Raw genomic sequence first — 22,399 nt, forward strand, 5'->3', positions numbered from 1 at the left:
TAATAATGGGAACGGTTCTCATTGGGTTTGTATTTTTAATAGTCAAGACAAATATTATTTTGATAGTTTTGGTCTTCCACCACCTGTTGAAGTCATAAAATTCTTACAGAATGGTGTTTATCAAACATTTCAAGTCCAAGAATTAAATTCCAAGTGTTGTGGCCAATTATGCCTATATGTGTTATTTCAACTCAACAAAAATAAAAAATTTTATGATATTATTTTTAATCTAATATAAATGACTTATGTTGGTAAAGATGGTTCTATCTTTGGTGTATCTCAAGAACTGGATATTGATTTATCAAATTATTACACAAAGGCACAGGCTGAACGACATAAATATAATATAACCAAAAATATTAACATGAAAAATGCTTATAAATTAAAAAATTATCCAAGCCCGACTGACGCGAATGACTTGGTGAGATTAAGCGATTTATCACAATATATATCCTTAAATAAAACAGCCGTGTATTCCAAAGATACAGAAGTGTTGATATTATCTCCAGGTCATACAGAATTCACAGTTCGAATTAAAATAAATTTTTATAAAGAAGGGCGTATCGTTTGTATGAGAATAGAACAATGGGGTATGATATGAATGATTTAGGGTATAATTGGTCATTTAAAATTAACCTCGAAGACCTGGAACAATTAAATCAGTCTCGTAAGGAAGAATATTATCCACTTGGTATCGAGAATGAGTTTTGTGGGGCTACGATTAGTAAACAACAAATAAAAGAATTTAATAAGGGTAAATATAATAATGGTTTTGCCCTTGTTTATCTCATGAAAACAGAAAAAACAGGATTATATATAATAAGTAAGGAAATACAAAATGATTTAACTATGGGAAGATGGGGAGGTGTTTCGTGCCATAATATTGTTCTAACATATATTTCTAATACATAAATGACAGCAAGAAGGCTTCAAGAAAATTATCATTTCTGTGTCCAAGCATACCTTCAAGAAAAGGGTATTCGGTATTTTAATAAATATGTTCTACAACATAAGAATGAGGTATTTTCAATAAAAGATTGGCATTATGCTGATGTTGATAAACCGACAACTTTAGATTTAATTAGAATGTTAAATAATGAAAAAATTATAAAGTTAAGAAAAGGTAAGGCTCTTTTAGAAATTCAAAAGAAATTTTATTGGTTTCCTGTTGTAAAAAAATTATTTTGGATACAGGAATAACAAGAAATCCTGATGAATATATGTATAATATTCTATGGGGTGTAAGCGATTCAAGGATAGTAAGGGATGAGGAAGGAGTTGAAGAAGAGAGGGAAGAGGAGGAAAAGGAGAAGAGGGAGAAGAAAGAGAAGGAGGAAAAAGAGAAGAGAGAGAAGGAGGAGAGGGAGAAGAGAGAGAGGGAGGAAAGAGAGAAGAGAGAGAGGGAGGAGAGAGAGAAGAGAGAGAGGCAGGAGAGGGAGAAGAAAGTGAAAGAGAGGGAGGGGAGGGCGAAGAAAGAGAAGGAGGAGAGGGAGGAAAGAGAGAGACAAAATAAATATCAAACTATGGAAACCAGTGAGATTAAAAAAGATTAGGGGTATTACAGAAAATAACTCAACCCACCGAGGAGGAAAACAAAGAATTGATAAGTCTATTTACAATACTTTCGACAAGACTATTGACATCGAGAAGACAGGAATTTTAATTCAAGTTTTTCATTTTTATTTTTTTTCTTAAATAAATGGGGGAGAGAGTGAAGGCATTTCTAAGGATTCTTTATGTTTTAAAAATTAAGATTCAAATGAGCATGTTGGAAAGTAAAAGGTTTTTGCACTCTGCAGGAATTTTTCTCATAAATAAATGAGTTATTGTCTCAAATGTAAAAAGAAAACTAATACTAAAAATATTTCATATATTAAAAGTAAAAATAACAGGGTTATACAAAAAAGTATATGTTCGGTGTGTGGTTCAAAAAAAAAATCAATTTATCTCCCAACACAAACTAGGAGGAGATATACAAAAGTTTTTATCAGGAAGTAAATTTACAACTACTGGAATACCAGGGGAATTACATCTTCCAGGGTATTCTTTCTGTGGTCCAGGCACAAACTTGGATAAAAGATTAGATGAGGCAGACAATCCTAAATCCTGGAGTAAACCAATCAATAGAGTTGATGAAGTGTGCATGAGACACGATATTGATTATGGGAATACCACAACGTTGGAAGAAAAGCATGAAGCCGATAGAGAAATGTTGTATAATTTGTCTCTGATACAAAATCCAACCTTGAGAGAAAAAGTTGATAGGTTCATCGTGAAGAAGATGATTAGTGCTAAATTGAAACTTGGACTTGGAAATTCAAAAAACTTATAGGCTCTAATGATGCCATTAAGACTGAAGAGCAATTAGCTGATGAATTACATAAACCAATATTCACAAAGTTTCAGAGAAGGAAAGTTTATTCCAAGGAAGTTGATTATATCTGGTCTGCTGATTTGATTGAACTCAATAATGATAAGGGGTACAAGTATGCTTTAACCGTTATTGATTTGAGGAGTAGATATGCGTGGGTTGTACCATTAAAAAACAAAACAGGTAATACTCTTATGTTAGCCTTCCAACAGATATTTAATAAAAGTAAGAGAAAACCTAAAAAATTGTGGACTGATGAGGGTAGGGAGTTTTATAACAAGACATTTATGAATTTTCTAAAAAATAACAGTATTACATTATACAGTACCTTTAATGAAGGGAAGGCAGTTGTTGTTGAACGTTTTAATCGTACCTTAAAAGAGAGACTATATAAAAAATTCACACAACTCGGTTCACAACAATGGTCATCTTTTATTCAAGATATTGTGGATAAGTACAATGACACGATTCACACGTCAACAAATATGAAGCCATCAGAAACATTTACAAAATTAAAATATGAAAAAGAGATTAATGCCAGAAAACCTAAGTTCAAAGTTGGTGATATCGTAAGAATATATAAGTGGAAATCTCATTTTGAAAAAGGTTATACGAAAAAGATGGACCAACGAGCTTTTTAAAATTGTTGATGTAATAGATACGGTTCCTTGGACTTATAAGATATATGATTTGGAAGGGGAAGAGATTTTAGGTTCATTTTATTCACAGGAATTACAAAAGACAAAGATAAATTGAAATTTTTTGACTCCGCCCCTTTTTGGCTCCACCCACACAAGCCCCGCCCACACAAGCCCCGCCCACACAAACCCCACACAAACCCCACCCCACACCCCCCCACAAGCTCCAATAAATTGAAATTTTTGACTCCGCCCCTTTTTGACTCCGCCCACACACGCCCCTCCCACCGAAGCCCCGCCCACACAAACCCCACACAAACCCCACACAAGCTCCACACAACCTCCACACAAAAACTCCACACAAGCTCCACACACACAAACCCCACACAAGCTCCACCCATATTCATCATATTCACATAATTAGTGATTAGTTAATTAGTTCCCCACACACACAACATGTTTATTTAATTAAAAAAATATCCCCCCATCCACACAAGCTCCACTCATCCACCCATCCCCCATCTCTCCACCCATCCATTTATCCACATAAGCCTCATCCACATTCACCCCTCCCACACAAGCTCCACCCACATAAACCCCTGCCCATATAAACCCTGCCCACATAAACCCCTCCCACATAAGCCCTGCCTACACAAGCTCCACACAAAAACTCCACACACATAAACCCCTCCCACACAAGCTCCACCCACATAAACCCCCGCCCACACAAGCCCCACCCACACAAGCCCCACCCACACACACACCCCGCCCACACAAGCCCCTCCCACACACACCCCACCCACACAAGCCCCCACCGAAGCCCCGCCCACACAAGCCCCGCCCACACAAGCCCCACCCCCTCATCCCCCTGTGCGCCCCCACCTTTGACCCACCACCTCCCTCATCCCACCCCCACCCTTCCCCACACACACACATGGGGAGGAGGGATGGGATGAGGGTGATGGGTCATTGGGGGAGCGCACCTACCCCCCTCCCCCCAACCCCCCCTTTACATCTCTTTTATTCTTTTCTTGTAATTCAGAATCAAGTAATTGTAAACAAAACAAATATAATTTATTAATATTGAAAATATTAAATATTCATTTGCGAGAATGTACAATCTTTCCCAGCAATCTTCTTCAGATGCCTTGTGATTTCGAAACTCAGACACCATATTCTGTTTTGAAACAAAAAGTGGATAATAATTAGGTTCTATAAAGATAATTACATGGTAATATGAATAAGCCTCGTTGACCACTGAATTAACACACCAGGAGCCTGTCATCCTTTCAAGGTCAATAAAATGAATTCCAGTGTACTGACAAAACCACGTCCAAACTAATGATGCAACCAACATAAGGCGACATTCTAAAGAGAGAGTGATATTAATAATAATTCAGAAATATTTACCTCCAGAAAATCATGTGTTGTACGAGTGATATTAATAATAATTCAGAAATATTTACCTCCAGAAAATCATGTGTTGTACAAGATTGCTTCAACAGCTGATGTTGTGCGATAGTGCTGAAAAAAAAAAAATAAATAAGTCAAGGGTATAGATGAAGAGACAGACAGGGAAAGCAACACACACACACACACACACGCACACACACACACATACACACACACATAGACACACACACACGTGCCTCACCATTGGTTTAATTCATTCGAGATCAGAGACCAGTCATTATAAATCATTGGCCTCTTCAATAAGAGCAGAGAGAGGTAGGTAGAAAGACAGACAGAGAGAGAGGCACACACACGTGTCTCACCATTGGTTTAATTCCTTCGAGATGAGAGGACGTGATAAGACTTCATGCCACTCATTGAAAATGTCTTTCAATTCTCTTCTAAAATCATTGATCTCTTCAATAAGAGTATTAATTTCATGAACCACGTCGTGATATGTGAACTCAATTTCTTCCAATGCCCTGTCAGGGAAAAAATATATATATATATCAGAATTATCATGATTTAATTAATAATCATTTGCTTCATCGTTCAAAGAGAAAAGCATACACAAACTTACCAACTCTGTAGTGGGCTGTTGGCTTCATCGGAAGAAATATCGTCCATGCCTCAGTTGTAAAAATGAAAATTCCGTCTGGCAGAAACTTTGTCTGGCGAACCGCTTATAAAGCAACGATGAGGAAATTGCTTAATCATTGGGTGTGGGCACAGGAAATGACAAGCTTCTCTTAATGATCTCATCTGGCCACCGCCCGAGTTGCAAATCGTTTTTGGACATAAACCACGCCATAAAAGTTTTGATTCAAATGTTTTCAGTTCGTGTTCTGAGATAAAATATAAACACGAGACCTTGTCTCACAGAATAGTTCCTATTTTTCACAGCATGACAGTCCAAAACCACTTCCTCATTCACACAGCACGGCCGTGTCAAAAAAACACTTCCTCATTTTCACGGCATGAACTGAAAACATTTGAAACAAAACTTTTTTTCTGGCATGGTTTATGTACAAAAATGATTTGCAACTCAGGAGGTGGTCAGATGAGATCATTAAGAGAAGTTTATCATTTCGTAATGGCACAAAAGGGGTATCTTAAAAAATATAAAGATTCAAATGTTTTGTTTTTCAATATTTTAGATGGGGATTATTGTGCAAAGAAAATTAAACTATTGAAGGAATTTGAGAATGAACAAATGTTTATAGGTTCAATGAGTGAGCTAAACAATATGCATTGGTTATTTGATAAAGAGTGCCCCGAGGCTTAGACGTTTCAGATATTTCTTTCGAATCACCTTTAACAAATCTTTATCTTGTTGTATGGGCTATTTGAATAGAGAGCCCCTAGGTTAAAGGGGAAATAAAAAAATGACCGTTTTTACAGCCATTTTTCCCTGCTGTGCAGGGGTTTGGCTTTTTCTTGAGGCAATGTTTTATGGCCGGATGCCCTTCCTGACACCAACCCTGGTCGCCTCTTACGACACACAGGGATATGGTACACCTATTCTAACCGGGGCATACACCGGGACCAGTACACTGGCACTCATTTCGCCGACCTCGGAAGGATGGCAGGCTGAGTCAACCCCCTGGTGTTAATTCAGCAGCCAACGGGATTTGAACTCAGGGCCCTGGGATCCCAAGCCGCCACCCTAACCACTAAGCCAACACCAGGCTCCAGGTTAAAAGGGAGACAAATAAATATACCTTGGGCTAAAAAGGGGATTTATTTTTTCAGGGGAAAAAAAAGAAAAATTTCATGGCTGAAAATCCCCCATTCATTTACATGGGGAAAAGTGAGCCAGAACCAGTATTCTTTCCCTACTTATATATATATATATATATATATATATATATATATATATATATATATATATATATATATATATATATATATATATATATATATATATATATATATATATATTTCTATACACATACAATAACAACAACAAGCATTTTAAGGCCATTTTCACCGCAAAAACGGGATTTTGCCGTGTATATATATATATATATATATATATATATATATATATATATATATATATATATATATATATATATATATATATATATATATATATATATATATATATATATATATATATATATACACAGTATATACACAACCACATGCATACATATACAAATTTCTAAATATATATATATATATATATATATATATATATATATATATATATATATATATATATATATATATATATATATATATATATATATATACATCCACATACATATATAAACATAAAAACACACACATATATATACATTCATACATATATATATATATATATATATATATATATATATATATATATATATATATATATATATATATATATATATATATATATATATATATATATATATATATATCTCCATATCCATCGATGAAAATGACATTGTCACTTCAAAATTATATTTCGGGGACAATAATTATTGGGTTGTGCCGTTATATTGTGTGGATGATAAACAGCTCGTGATTCAGGACAAAACTACAATAGTAGGGTAAGAATACTGATTCTGGCTCACTTTTCCCCATGTAAATGAATGGGGGATTTTCAGCGATTCATAATTTTTTTCCCTAAAAATAAATCCCCTTTTTATCCCAAGGTATATTTATTTGTCTCCCCTTTTAACCTGGAGGTTGAACCTCATTGAATTGAACACCTGGGGGTTGAACAGCTCACTCATTGAACCTATAAAGATTTGTTCATTCTCAAATTCCTTCAATAGTTTAATTTTCTTTGCACAATAATCCCCATCTAAAATATTGACAAACAAAACATTTGAATCTTTATATTTTTTAAGATACCCCATTTGTGCCATTACGAAATGATAAACTTCTCTTAATGCTCTTGTTTGACCACCTCCTGAGCCACAGGTTATTTTTTGTTAAGCCCCGCCCACTTTTCTTTAAGCCCCGCCCACTTTTGTTAAGCCCCGCCCACTTTCCACAAGGTATTCAATAAGCCCCGCCCACTTTTCTTTAAGCCCCGCCCACTTTTGCTAAGCCCCGCCCACTTTTGCTAAGCTCCGCCCACTTTTCATAAGGTATTTTTTCTAAGCCACGCCCACTTTTCCTAAGCCCCGCCCACTTTTGCTAAGCTCCGCCCACTTTTCATAAGGTATTTTTTCTAAGCCACGCCCACTTTTCCTAAGCCCCGCCCACTTTTGCTAAGCTCCGCCCACTTTTCATGAGGTATTTTTTCTAAGCCACGCCCACTTTTCCTAAGCCCCGCCCACTTTTGCTAAGCTCCGCCCACTTTTCATAAGGTATTTTTTTAAGCCACGCCCACTTTTCCTAAGCTCCGCCTACTTTTGCTAAGCCCCGCCCACTCTTACATCATTTCCAGTTCATCTCTGACTCACAAAGAAATCACTAGAAAATTACAGGATGTTATGGTTTTGAAAAATTTCCCAATGAAGGCTTGCCTAGGCTTGCCCAGGGAATTTCCAAAGGAAACCACACCCACCAGTCTTTCTCTATAAAAGCTTCAAACCCAGGCTCCATTTTAAACATTTGTTTTTGCTGGCAATGGTGTTCTGTGTGCTTGTCTCAAACTCTCTGTCTTCTATGGAACTAAACCTTCAAGTTGATGAACTGGATTCAAACCTCTTATCTATTGAGGTAAGATTTTTTATTTTCCTATTTTCAAACTTTGATTGAAGCATACTCATTTAATAATTAAATAACTTAATTAATACATTATTATTTTCTCTCACAGGAAATTGTGTCTGAAATACAAAATGAAAATACTGCTTTTGCTACAACTTGGGGGGAAATTGTTGGCTTGGTTGAAGACCTTATGAGTGACCAAGACCTTGAGTGGGATGACTTTGGTGTTCCTTGGAACTCTCTGTCTTGTATGGAACTAAACCTTCAAGTTGATGAACTGGATTCAAACCTCTTATCTATTGAGGTAAGATTTTTTATTTTCCTATTTTCAAACTTTGATTGAAGCATACTCATTTAATAATTAAATAACTTAATTAATACATTATTATTTTCTCTCACAGGAAATTGTGTCTGAAATACGAAATGAAAATACTGCTTTTGCTACAACTTGGGGCGAAATTGTTGGCTTGGTTGAAGACCTTATGAGCGACCAAGACCCACAGAACGAGTTCGTCCTTGATGACCCAACCAAAGAGTTATACCTTGGAGACCAGCAAAATCCTGAAAAAGAGTTTTACAGCAATAGTACTCATTGTGAGTTATCAAGACAATACCCACTGAACAAGTTATACCTTGATGAGCCAGAATACAAGTTTTACCTTGGAGACTCACAAATTTTGAAAAAATCAAGAAATGAGTTCTGCCTTGATGGTTTAAATAACTACCTTGGAGACTCAGGAAAAGGGTTCTGCCAAGATGGTTCTAAATATGGGGCCTTCCTTGGAGACTCACAAATTTTGAAAAAATCAGTAAATGAGTTCTGCCTTGATGGTTTAAATAACTACCTTGGAGACTCAGGAAAAGGGTTCTGCCAAGATGGTTCTAAATATGGGTCCTACCTTGGAGACTCACAAATTTTGAAAAAATCAGTAAATGAGTTATCCTTAAGAGACTTTGTAAGTTGGTTTTACTTTGAATACTTGAAATGTGGGTTCTGGATTGATAACTCACAATGTGATACATATCTTGGAAACTCAACGGGAATGTGGTTATACCTTGAAGACTTGGAAAGTTGGGTTTATGTTGGACACTTGAAACTTTTTTGGGGGCTTTTATTTATTTATTTATTATTATTATTATTATTATTATTTATTTATATTTTGGAGACTTTTGGAGTTGCTATCACTCTTTGGGATCTAAACCTATCGATGTAGTTCTTTGTCGGATGGTGCTTGATGGGAGCAAGATCAAGAAAGTTCTGGGAAGAAAGTGCAGGCTTACTCCCCCTTTCTACGTCATCAAACCTGAAAGCCTTAAAAGACAGAATTGGAAGAAGAGAAAAAAAAAAAAAAAGAAAAAAAAATAAATATAAATAAATATATATATATATATATATATATATATATATATATATATATATATATATATGTGGAAATCTCATTTTGAAAAAGACTGTGTTGGGTGAGGATTGAGTTGGGGTTGAGATTTTGAATGTGAGGGTTGGGGTTGAGATTTTGAATGTGAGGGTTGGGACACACACACACATACACATCAACAAACAAAAGTTAAGCCTTGACTATTCAGTTGAGGATTCTGTGTTTGGGGTTCACAGATCTAAGAACGTCCCCCTTGACACACATTATATACTGTTATACACCTCGGACTTGGCCCTCGAGTGTCCACAACGGTGTATAGTAGGAGGGAGTGAAGCGCCAACCTATTGCTCCCATTACACACACACACACACACACACAAACAAAAGTTAAACCTTGACTATTCAGTTGAGGATTCTGTGTTTGGGGTTCACAGATCTAAGAACGTCCCCCTTGACACACATTATATACTGTAATACACCTCGGACTTGTCCCTCTAGTGTCCACAAAGGTGTATTATCTGCTTAGTTTTGTCTTTTGTAATTCCTGTGAATAAAATGAACCTAAAATCTCTTCCCCTTCCAAATCATATATTTTATAAGTCCAAGGAACTGTATCTATTACATCAACAATTTTAAAAAGTTCTTTCGTCCATCGTTCAGTAAAACCCTTTTCAAAATGAGATTTCCACCTATATATTCTTACGATATCACCAACTTTGAACTTAGGTTTTCTGACATTAATCTCTTTTTCATATTTTAATTTTGTAAATGTTTCTGATGGCTTCATATTCGTTGACGTGTGAATCGTGTCATTATACTTATCCACAATATCCTGAATAAAAGATAACCATTGTTGTGAACCGAGTTGTGTGAATTTTTTATATAGTCTCTCTTTTAAGGTACGATTAAAACGTTCAACAACAACTGCCTTCCCTTCATTAAAGGTACTGTATAATGTAATACTGTTATTTTTTAGAAAATTCATAAATGTCTTGTTATAAAACTCTCTACCCTCATCAGTCCACAATTTCTTAGGTTTTCTCTTACTTTTATTAAATATCTGTTGAAAAGCTAACATAAGAGTATTACCTGTTTTGTTTTTAAAGGGACAACCCACGCATATCTACTCCTCAAATCAATAACGGTTAAAGCATACTTGTACCCCTTATCATTATTGAGTTCAATCAAATCAGCAGACCAGATATAATCAACTTCCTTGGAATAAACTTTCCTTCTCTGAAACTTTGTGAATATTGGTTTATGTAATTCATCAGCTAATTGCTCTTCAGTCTTAATGGCATCATTAGAGCCTATAAGTTTTTGAATTTCCAAGTCCAAGTTTCAATTTAGCACTAATCATCTTCTTCACGATGAACCTATCAACTTTTTCTCTCAAGGTTGGATTTTGTATCAGAGACAAATTATACAACATTTCTCTATCGGCTTCATGCTTTTCTTCCAACGTTGTGGTATTCCCATAATCAATATCGTGTCTCATGCACACTTCATCAACTCTATTGATTGGTTTACTCCAGGATTTAGGATTGTCTGCCTCATCTAATCTTTTATCTAAGTTTGTGCCTGGACCACAGAAAGAATACCCTGGAAGATGTAATTCCCCTGGTATTCCAGTAGTTGTAAATTTACTTCCTGATAAAAACTTTTGTATATCTCCTCCGAGTTTGTGTTTGGAGATAAATTGATTTTTTGTTGCACCACACACCGAACATATACCTTTTTGTATAACCCTGTTATTTTTACTTTTAATATATGAAATATTTTTAGTATTAGTTTTCTTTTTACATTTGAGACAATAACTCATTTATTTATGAGAAACATTCCTGCAGAGTGCAAAAACCTTTTTAGTTTCCAACATGCACATTTGAATCTTAATTTTTAAAACATAAAGAATCCTTAGAAATGCCTTCACTCTCTCCTCCATTTATTTAAGAAAAAACTTGAATTAAAATGAATAGCTTGACGATGCTAATAGTTTTGTTGAAAGTATTGCAAATAGACTTGTTAATTCTTTGTATTCCTTCCTGGTGGGTTGAGTTATTTTCTTTAATACCTCTATTCTTTTTTGAATCTCACTGGTTTCCATATTTTGATATTTATTCATTCTCTCTCTTTCCTCCCTCTCTCTCTTCTCTCTTTCCTCCCTCTCTCTATTCTCTCTTTCCTCCTTCTCTCTCTTCTCCTTTTCCTCCTTCTCTCTCTTCTCTCTTTCCTCCCTCTCTCTATTCTCCCTCTCTCTATTCTCTCTTTCCTCCTTCTCTCTCTCCTCCTTCTCCTTTTCCTCCTCTTCCCTCTCTTCTTCAACTCCTTCCTCATCCCTTACTATACTTGAATCGTTTACACCCCATAGAATATTATACATATATTCATCAGGTTTTCTTGTTATTCCTGTATCCAAAATAATTTTTTACAACAGGAAACCAATAAAATTTCTTTTGAATTTCTAAAAGAGCCTTACCTTTTCTTAACCTTATAATTTTTTCATTATTTAACATTCTAATTAAATCTAAAGTTGTCGGTTTATCAACATCAGCATAATGCCAATCTTTTATTGAAAATACCTCATTCTTATGTTGTAGAACATATTTATTAAAATACCGAATACCCTTTTCTTGAAGGTATGCTTGAACACAGAAATGATAATTTTCTTGAAGCCTTCTTGCTGTCATTTATGTATTAGAAATATATGTTAGAATAATATTATGGCACGAAACACCTCCCCATCTTCCCATAGTTAAATCATTTTGTATTTCCTTACTTATTATATATAATCCTGTTTTTTCTGTTTTCATGAGATAAACAAGGGCAAAACCATTATTATATTTACCCTTATTAAATTCTTTTATTTGTTGTTTACTAATCGTGGCTCCACAAAACTCATTCTCGATACCAAGTGGATAATATTCTTCCTTACGAGACTGATTTAATTGTTCCAGGTCTTCGAGGTTAATTTTAAATGACCAATTATACCCTCAATCATTCATATCATACCCCCATTGTTCTATTCTCATACAAACGATACGCCCTTCTTTATAAAAATTTATTTTAATTCGAACTGTGAATTCTGTATGACCTGGAGATAATATCAACACTTCTGTATCTTTAGAATACACAGCCGTTTTATTTAAGTATATATATTGTGATAAATCGCTTAATCTCACCAAGTCATTCGCGTCAGTCGGGCTTGGATAATTTTTTAATTTATAAGCATTTTTCATGTTAATATTTTTGTTTATATTATATTTATATCGTTCAGCCTGTGCCTTTGTATAATAATTTGATAAATCAATATCCAGTTCTTGAGATACACCAAAGATAGAACCATCTTTACCAACATAAGTCATTTATATTAGATTAAAAATAATATCATAAAATTTTTTATTTTTGTTGAGTTGAAATAACACATATAGACATAATTGACCACAACACTTGGAATTTAATTCTTGGACTTGAAATGTTTGATAAACACCATTCTGTAAGAATTTTATGACTTCAACAGGTGGTGGAAGACCAAAACTATCAAAATAATATTTGTCTTGACTATTAAAAATACAAACCCAATGAGAACCGTTCCCATCATTATCTTCTAAGTTCATAATAATATTCTTTGTATGTTTCGACACATTTGTTAATTCATCTCTCATACAAATAACCACATTATGAATTTTTAATTTCTTACAATATTTAGCAAGTTGTAAATTTGATGTTGTATTCTTTCCAAATTCTTTCAACCACTCATCAATGCTCATTTATTTATTAGAAAGATATAATCCATTACCTCTTTTCGTTAATTTTACACCTGCTTGTGCTATAGAAGAAAGCATATCTCCAACTAACAATCTCGCTTTATCAGGCAGACCTTCAAGTTTTTCAGCAAAATCTACAATTACACCACTTCCACTAATTTGTTTCTCCAACTCTTTGTTATGTCTTTCCAATTCTTTTTGAGCCTGGAGTTGAGCCTTCCTTTCGTTGGCAGTTTTGACCGCTGTTGAAATACCACCCGTCAATGCTCCAACCGCACTTAAACCAGCAAATAAAGGAATTAGAAATGGGAGAAATCCTCCACTCGTCTCTCTTATTGAATATTTTTTCAACATTGGTTTTGTCATTTTAATTTTAAGTGAGCCAGTGTCATTCAAGATTTTAACCTGTTCTCTTGTGAGCAAAACATCAATTCTTACTGCTCCTTTTCTCTGAATTGTATTAACGTTAATCGTACAAGGCTTTTGATTTTGAACACAAGATGATAGTTTATGAAGATTGATTTGATTAACATATACCCCAGTTGGTACTTTGCCACTCATTTATTTAACAAAAAATTATGTGAGACTAATCATCACACCATTATCTGTATTAATCTGCAATTCTGTTTCTTCCAAAAGCAAACAATATGTATCAACTTCTTCACTCTCTCCTCTTTCAATGTATAGGGAAGTATCCACTCGATTAGACTTTATAGTTTCTTTTTGAGCGCTCAGGTCAAACGTATAGATTGTATACAAACTTTTAAATGCTGTCATATCCAAAATAGGTTCTTTATTTCCATTACTTTCACACACCTTTTGGTAAGACTTGTATGCTTCAGCAAAATCATTTTTTTCCCAATTAATTTCCAATCTATCTCGTGGATAAAATGTTCCATCTAGAGAAACGCGAAGTTGTTTCACCTTAGCATTATCACTCAATGCATTATTCTTATCAGTCGCAGTATCACCATCTGGCTTTTTAAAAATCATCCACAGATATCGTGGCTTTCCTTCCAGAACACCCAAATTCCACGTGTAAGTAGTTTGATTGAGTTTAACGTGTTGACATCTTCTTTTGAGGTATGATACACTGAGTGGTTTCTTTGAGTTAAGTCTTCGATTCAACATCTCTTCTGTTTTAAGATTAGGAGTATATTCACTGATATACCAACTCATCTCCTCAATTACAAATTTATTCTGATCACCAAAAGCATTACCAACACCAAAAAGCAATCTATTTTCATTATCATTCCTTTGTAGTTGAAATCTAATTTTAAGACCATACAGAACTTTATCATAATCACAAAATCCAAATATACCTTTAAGAGGAACTGCCACAGTAAAACTATTTTCTGCTTTTGTATCATCATTATACATTCCTTTCCTTTGAATATATCCAGGGTCTGTGTTTGTTCCCGTTGACATATCAGGAATAAAACCTTCGACAGACCCCTTTCCCATTCTATCACTGAATGTATAGAGTGTAAATTTCATCATTTCAGATACAGCAGAGACATAATCAACCGCTTCAACTTCTTGTGTTCCAATATACAATCGCACACTATCAAACATTTTCCAGAAGAAATCATTTACAAGTGTAGCGTTTGTGTTATTCCCAGCCTTAGTGAATTTAAATTTACACAACAAGAAACTTTCGGAGAGATTCAAATAGGTTTGTTGATTATTTATTTCAAAACTTTTTGTACCATTTGTATTCCAGTCTGTTCCAGTTATTGCATTTACCTTGAAGTAATCTTCTTTTTTAGTGGAGTTTGAGATAATAATAGTATCATCCAAATCATAGATACTATCAATTGCTTCCATACTTGTATTTATTTAGGAAAAAAGATGTTAAAACTTTTGAAACCCTGATCCAAGTATTTGAATTATTTTCTGTCGTTCTTGGGGGACAACTGAGTTTTACCTTTCTTAATTTCTTTTATTGCTTGTAATTTATGAGATTCTTTCTGAGCATCTTTTATACTCTTTACAGCACCTGCTACATTTCCCACAGCAGAAGCAGTTGAACCAATTAGGTCTTTATGTTTAAGAATAGTTGAACCAATACCCATGAGAGTATCAATTATCCCATCTCCTCTAAATTGATGTCCGACACCCCTTTGTCTCTTAGGTTTATAGTATCCTCTACCAAGATACATACCTTCACCCTTGTAGTACGGGGAAAGGAACATCCCATCCCCTGTAATTATTTTATATTTTCCCAACTCGTGCTTCCTCACAATAACCATCGTATTTATTTATTGAAAAACTTCACGTAGGTGAATTCTGATGGATATAACTTCTCCATTAAAAGAAATCACACGATTATCTTGGTCGGTTATCCTAAAATTTACTCTGTGTATGGTTTTTCCTGACACAGGTAGATAAACCAAATTTTTAGGCTCCATATTGAATTTATAACCAATTGGGGTTGAGTATGCGCTGAATGAAAATATTGTATTTGTTTTTAATCCATCATTATAAGCACCATCAATCAAATCACAGTGAATTAACACCGAATTTATTCCTGAGGATATTTGAATGACATTATCACTGTAAAACGTCCCATTAGTTTCAATCTTTTTGAGGAGAAACCTAATAACTCTCTAAATCAATTATCAATTGTGAAATCAACCTTGTAGTTATTTTTAACTTTAATCGTTGATTTTGAAGTATGTTTTTGAATGTTTATAACAATATTTTTTGGTTCATCACCCTGTTCTTTCATAAGACGAGCAATTTCGGAAGATATTTGAGAAATCTCGTATGCTCCGGTGAGACTGTTATCGTTTTGTATCCACTTCCCGGATTATAACTAAACTTGTCATTTTTCTCGGTTATATTAAATAAGGTATTATAAGTCTCCATGGACAATAAAGATGCCTCATATTCTTTTGTTGTGTCAAGTTGTAGTGGGTATGGGAATGAAGATGTGTGGTCGCTTGTTGTGAAATTAAAACTCAGGATTGTGCTTCTCATCTTATTTAATATGAGATAAAATGTCTTTATATTGAGATTTATTAATTATTTTCATGTTCATCAACTGGTCTAAAATGGCTGATGCTTCATTAAAACAATTATTTCCAGCCTTCTTACTGCCGAACAACAATAACAGTCTATTAACTAATTGCGATGGGTCATTTGGAAGAAAACTAATACTTGAACCAAGGATACTTAAAGCCTGAATAATGTGTTTCTCCTTCTCATTCTTCCTACTTTTACCAGAAAGAATAACCTTATAATTTAGAGTGCTCAGCAAATCAATATATACTCTATCATCATTATTTTCCATATCCAATGGTTTATCAATATACTTTGATTCATCCCTCACAGTTGAACCTTGTCTTCCATCTTTTGTGAGAAGAAACATTAATCTCGGAGTTAGTTTAACAGGGGGTTGAGCAGAACTTAAGAACCTTAATTCATCGTTAAATATCAATACCTTTTCTTGAACAAGATGAAATATTGCTGGTTGTTCTGTTGGAATGAGTCCTGCTTTGGTTTTTGAATCCGCTGAATATTCATTGTTTTGAACAGCATTCACAATATAATCAGGGGGTTGATTAATCTCTTCCAGTTGTTGAAATAAACCTTCATCATCATATTCTAATTCTCCTAAATGCTCTAAATTCTTCCTCCGTCATTTGACTGAAATCTTTTAACATTTGAAGCTTTCTAGGAGTATATTCTACTGTGGGAACTGTGGAAACATCTTTCATTTTTTCTTGGGAAGTTTTTAAAAGTGGTTTAAAAAATTTCTCTTGTTTTTTTCAAATGCTTCTTCGCCCGTTAGTTTCTGTCTGCGTTTCTTCTTTATGTCTTCCTGTTGTTTTACAACTTTTGAAACCAACTCTTGATGTTCCTTAAATCTTCTTGCTCTTTCTTTTGTATCCATTTATTTATTGTAAAATATCATTTAATGAATTGTAAAGATCAACAGGGAAATTTTCCTTTTCTTCATCATTCAAGTAGATGTGTTCAAATAAATCCTTTTCTTTAAATATTTCATCAAATTCTTTATTAACATTAATGCGAGTTGTAATTTCTTCTTCACTAATCCTTGCATCTCTGCTTTTCATACGTTTGTGTTGAGTTTCTTCATCAACATCAAAACCGAATGATAAAATCTTCACTCCGCTCAGATATTTAATAATTTGTCTCGTTCCTTCTGGATTAGTTTCTAATATCCCAACACCACCAGATTTTAGTTTCTTTAACTCACTCTTACAATGTGAATATTTTGTTGTACCAAGAGAAACCTCCTCAAATATTTGTCCTTCATTCCTCAATCGCATATGTTCCTCCACTGAAATATAGTGATAATCTTCACCTTTTACTTCTCCAGGTCTTATTGCTCTAGTTGTTGTTGATACAATGCGTATCACGGGGTGTTTTTAAGTAAATTTACAATATTCTCATTTGTACTACACAAGAACCTTGATTTATGAAAGTTTTTTCCAGAAGCAGATTTACCCACAAGATTTATAATAATAGTTGTCATTTATATATGTAATTGTTTATAAAACAAAAAATATATCCCTTAATATCTCATCTTGTTTCACAACAATATATTTATATTTTTCAGTCGTGTGCTTCATATAATCCTCAAATTTCTTTTTACTACATAATGTAGAACAATTATCTCTCCAAAAATTATTGATATCTATTGAATTTAACTTGAATAAAATAAAAGTATTAGCATTGTTTCTGATGGAACGACGAGGAAGTTGAAAGTACGATTGACTAAGATAAATACAATTACAAGAAGAATGTCTCCCTCTTGTGCAGTAGCTGTCCATTACCGTTTGGTTTCTCTCATTAACACAATCATCAAAGATAACGAGGTTCTTTTTTGATTTATCCAAATCTTGGGGAGACGGTATATCATCCGTATTATCACTAAGAATACAAGTTATAAGATTTGATTTCTTTTTACATCTCTGTGTATCACAAAATAATTGAATTATATCTTCAATGTTATAATCATTTAGGTTTTTTTGACGTTTAAATAAACCTATTATATCTTCTTTTTGAAGACCAGCATTAAAACCTTGTGAGAGTAGTTGATACTCTGGTTGAAAACTCGACTTTGTGAAAATTATTAAATTATCATAATCTAAAAAGTTGAGAGTGAGGAGCATTTTTAAAAGTAAGCAGGTTTTTCCACATCCACTTGAACCAACTATGAGACATCTTAATGAATTTGGGAGATTTTTATGGTTGTTAAATTTTATCTTATTTTCCCAAATAGGTAAAAAATCATTCATTTATATATTTGAAAAACAGGTTATTTAATTTATTATTGGCTTTTTTAGAAACTCTATATTTTATCCTAAGTTCAGGTTTAATTTCAAGATAATCCATTATTTTATTTATACAATATCTTGTGTTGATATTTCCCTGAAAATTACATCCATGAATAATATACAACAACAATCCTTTGAACATTTCTCTTATACGTTCAGTTTCTTCCCTTGTAAGGAAAGGTGTGTTATCATCCTCATACTTTACATTCATTTCTCTAATCAATCTTGTAAAGTAATTCATTTTTGGTGTAAATCTAAAAGAATTATTTTCCTTTTTATATTTTTTATTATCATTAATTAGAAGATAATCACAGAATATACATTGTTTATAGGCTTTTGACTCTGTGTTTAATCCCCGTCTTTCACACGCAGGACAATTCTCAAATTTGTCATATGGAGAATCAGGAAAGTCTAGCATATTTATAAAGTAAAACTTTACTTAAACTGAAATTCATCTATACTTTCAGTTGTATATTACCATTGATATCGATATACTTTTTTTCATTATCAGATTCAACGACAACATTTTTTATATAAAAGGTAATTTTAAAATTATCGTTAACTACTATTGAACGAAATGTCATTTCACCTGATATATTAACATCCTTTATTTCATCAAGATTTACATCTTTAGGGTTGTTGAAAAAAATACAAATTTCTCCTTGCATATTACAGATGGTCTTATCTTTTCTTTCTAAAGCTTCATCCATAAGGTTTTTGTTCTTTGATACTTTTTCTTGTTTCATTGCTTTTTCTAGTTTTGAATATATTACTAGAAGGAGAGGAGAAACTTTTGTTAGAGATACTTTAATTGATGTTCTACCAGGTATACTAAAAGCCCTTCCACTGAAGGAAATTGAAGAACTCATATTATTTACCATAATAGTTTTTATCCAATAGTTGTTATATTTATCTTTGTTCAATTTTACATCCTTGACATATTTCTCAGTATCTTTAACAGATGAAGAGATTGATTGAAACTTGTCTTTTGTGTCTTGAAACATTGTATTTATTAAGTGAAAAAGTTGGAGGATAAAATGTTTTTAAGCACAGATTCACCTATAAATTAAACGAAATTTTCATCAAGAAAATTTTAGTTTAAGCAAAGTTTTATTCTATAAATATGGTGAATACAACGTACTGCGATGTTTGTAATCACGAATATAAACATTATAGAAAACACCTCCGAACCAACAAACACACATTTAATCTATTTCATCAAATATCTCCTCTTGAGTTGGAAAGAAAACATTGTGATATCTGTTCAAAGGATGTTTTGAAGAGTAGTTATAATCAACATCTTCAATCACAAAAACACAAGAAAAATGAGTTTAAAGTAAAGGGAGACTATTATATTAAAAACACTGATGAGGCATTTAAAGGGCATATAAAAATAAGGATTTTTCAATTTGGAGAACCCGGTCCATCATCAATAGCTGAATCAATTGAAATAGTGAAACCCGATGTTGAAAAATTTATTAAAAAGACATTAAAAGAAATGAAAACTTTAAAGTTTTATATGGGAGTGAAAATGAATATGAAAAGACAAGATGAAGAACAAACTCCTTATATGAGAACAGATCTTCATTTTATAACATCATTTCAAGATTTTTTGAATAGTGGGGTTTATGAAGAACTATCAAGACAAGAGGAGGATGTTGATAATGCAGTGGTAGGAAGTGGATTCAATATTAAAAAAATCATCTTTTTAGATATACACATTCTAAAATCAAACCCTCTTAAAGCTTCTTCTTATATTGAATTACCAAAAGAAATAAAACTAAAGAAGGCAGTTGTTAATATTAAGAACAATGATAATAAATGTTTTCTCTGGTCTGTTCTTGCTCACTTACATCCACCAAAATGTAATTCAGAAAGAGTAAAACAATATATGAAATATGAGAATACCTTGGACATTAAAGATTTTAAATTCCCAATGCCATTAACAGATATTCCTAAATTTGAGAAAAAGAATAATCTTTCTATTAATGTATATGGATTAACGGATACAAACAAAGTTCAAATATTAAAAATTTCAAACAACTATAAAAATGAAGAAACACACATTGACCTTTTATATTTTAGTGTTGGAAAGAATTCACATTACACATACATCAATAATTTATCAAGATTAATCTCTTCTCAGGTATTCAGAACAGCAAACAAAATATATCCTTGTAAGCGATGTCTTAATTCATTTCATACAAAAGAACGATTAGAACAACATTCAAAATATTGTAGTAATCATAAATCAGCTGTAATTACAATGCCTAAACCTGGTGAAAAGATTTATTTTGAAGATTATAATAAATCTATCATGCACCCATTTGTGATATACGCTGATTTTGAATGTATCCTTAAAAAGATAAATACTGCTTCTCCTAATCCAAAAGAACCATATACAAATAAATATCAAAAACATATTCCTTGTGGTTTCTGTTATTATATCAAATCATCTGTTGGAGAAAAGTATAACAAACTTGAACATTATCGTGGAAAAAATGCTTCACAAGAGTTTGTAAAACGATTAGAAAAGGATTGTATAAGACTCACTAAATTAATGAAAGAAACAAATGAACCGATGAAATTAACCAAAGAAGAAAAATTAGAATTTAGAATGAACAATATCTGCCATATTTGTGAGGGGGAAATTAAGGAGTCTAAAGTTAGAGACCATTGTCATCTTACTGGTAAATATAGAGGTCCCGCTCATTCCTGTTGTAATATTAATTATAAATTACCTTCTTTTATTCCAGTCTTTCTTCACAACAGCGCCAACTATGATACACATCTATTTATAAATGAACTTTCAAAAACACCAGGGAATATTTCTGCTATAACAAACACAAGTCAAAAGTATATTTCATTTTCAAAAATGATATTCACAAAACCTTAACTCGTATTAGGTTTTTAGATTCTTACAAGTTTATGGGAACACCACTAGCCTACCTCGCATCAAATCTAAGCTCCACGGACTCTTTTCCAAATCTTAATTCATTCTTTCCAAAAGAGGAAATTCTCACTCAAGAGGAAATTCAGATTAAAGAGAGAATTCAAATGTAAAGAGGAAACTCTAATTAATGAAGAAATTCTAACTGAAGATGAAATTCTAATTATAAAGAAAATTCGAACTAAAGAGGAAATTCAGATTAAAGATGAAATTCTGATTAAAGAAGGAATTCTTACGAGAGAGGAAATTCAAACAAGGAATGAAATTCAAAGTAAAGAGAAAATTCTTACAAGTAAGGGAATTTATCCTTATGATTATATGCATTCATTTATGAGATTTAAAGAAACACAACTTCCTTCAAAAGAAAGTTTCTATAATAACCTTTATGAAGAAGAGATAAGTGATAAGGAATATAAACACGCACAAGAAATATGGAAAATATTTAAGATAAAGAACCTTGGAGAATATCACGATTTATATCTAAAAACAGATGTTTTATTGTTAGCTGATGTGTTTGAAGCTTTTAGATCACTCTGTCATAATAAAAATTGTTATGGATTAGATCCTGCCCACTATTTCACAGCTCCTGGTTTAGCTTGGAGTGCAATGTTGAAAATGACAAAACAAGATATAGATTTAATCAGTGATGTGGATATGCTTTTGATGATTGAGAAGTCCAAGAGAGGTGGAATATCACAAGTATGTTCAAAAAGATATGCTAAAGCAAATAATAAATATCTTCCAAATTATGATAGTGAAAAAGATAGTAATTATTTGATGTATTTTGATGCTAATAATTTGTATGGATGGGCAATGTCTCAATCTCTGCCTTATGGTAAATTAGAGTGGGTGGAAGAAAAGGATTATGAAAAGGCTTTGATGAATA

The 22,399-nt window shown here is 33.1% G+C and overlaps 3 protein-coding genes and 1 long non-coding RNA gene across 5 annotated transcripts in view; 1 reads left to right on the top strand and 3 right to left on the bottom strand.

Moving 5' to 3' along the window:
- Positions 1-22,399, bottom strand: part of LOC147029018 (nectin-3-like) — a 427,027-nt gene that overhangs the window by 290,799 nt on the left and 113,829 nt on the right. The window lies entirely within an intron of this gene.
- LOC147029022 (uncharacterized) overlaps positions 1-22,399 on the bottom strand; it is a 76,119-nt gene that overhangs the window by 35,179 nt on the left and 18,541 nt on the right. The window lies entirely within an intron of this gene.
- LOC147029023 (uncharacterized) lies at positions 4,030-6,152 on the bottom strand. Its single transcript, XR_015057807.1, has 3 exons — positions 4,785-6,152; positions 4,476-4,533; positions 4,030-4,186 (listed from the first exon to the last, which is right to left on the bottom strand). It is a non-coding gene; the product is annotated as an uncharacterized LOC147029023 (long non-coding RNA).
- On the top strand, positions 7,000-9,462 carry LOC147029024 (uncharacterized). The gene is made up of 3 exons (XM_085879937.1): positions 7,000-8,127; positions 8,225-8,419; positions 8,517-9,462. The coding sequence occupies exons 1-3, from the start codon at positions 8,035-8,037 to the stop codon at positions 9,327-9,329; spliced, it is 1,101 nt and encodes a 366-aa protein (XP_085736063.1). The 5' UTR covers positions 7,000-8,034; the 3' UTR covers positions 9,330-9,462.

This window comes from Eptatretus burgeri, chromosome 4, assembly GCF_056783735.1.
Source record: "Eptatretus burgeri isolate ZD-2024b chromosome 4, Ebu_testis_v1, whole genome shotgun sequence".
Taxonomy (NCBI): Eukaryota; Metazoa; Chordata; class Myxini; order Myxiniformes; family Myxinidae; genus Eptatretus; species Eptatretus burgeri.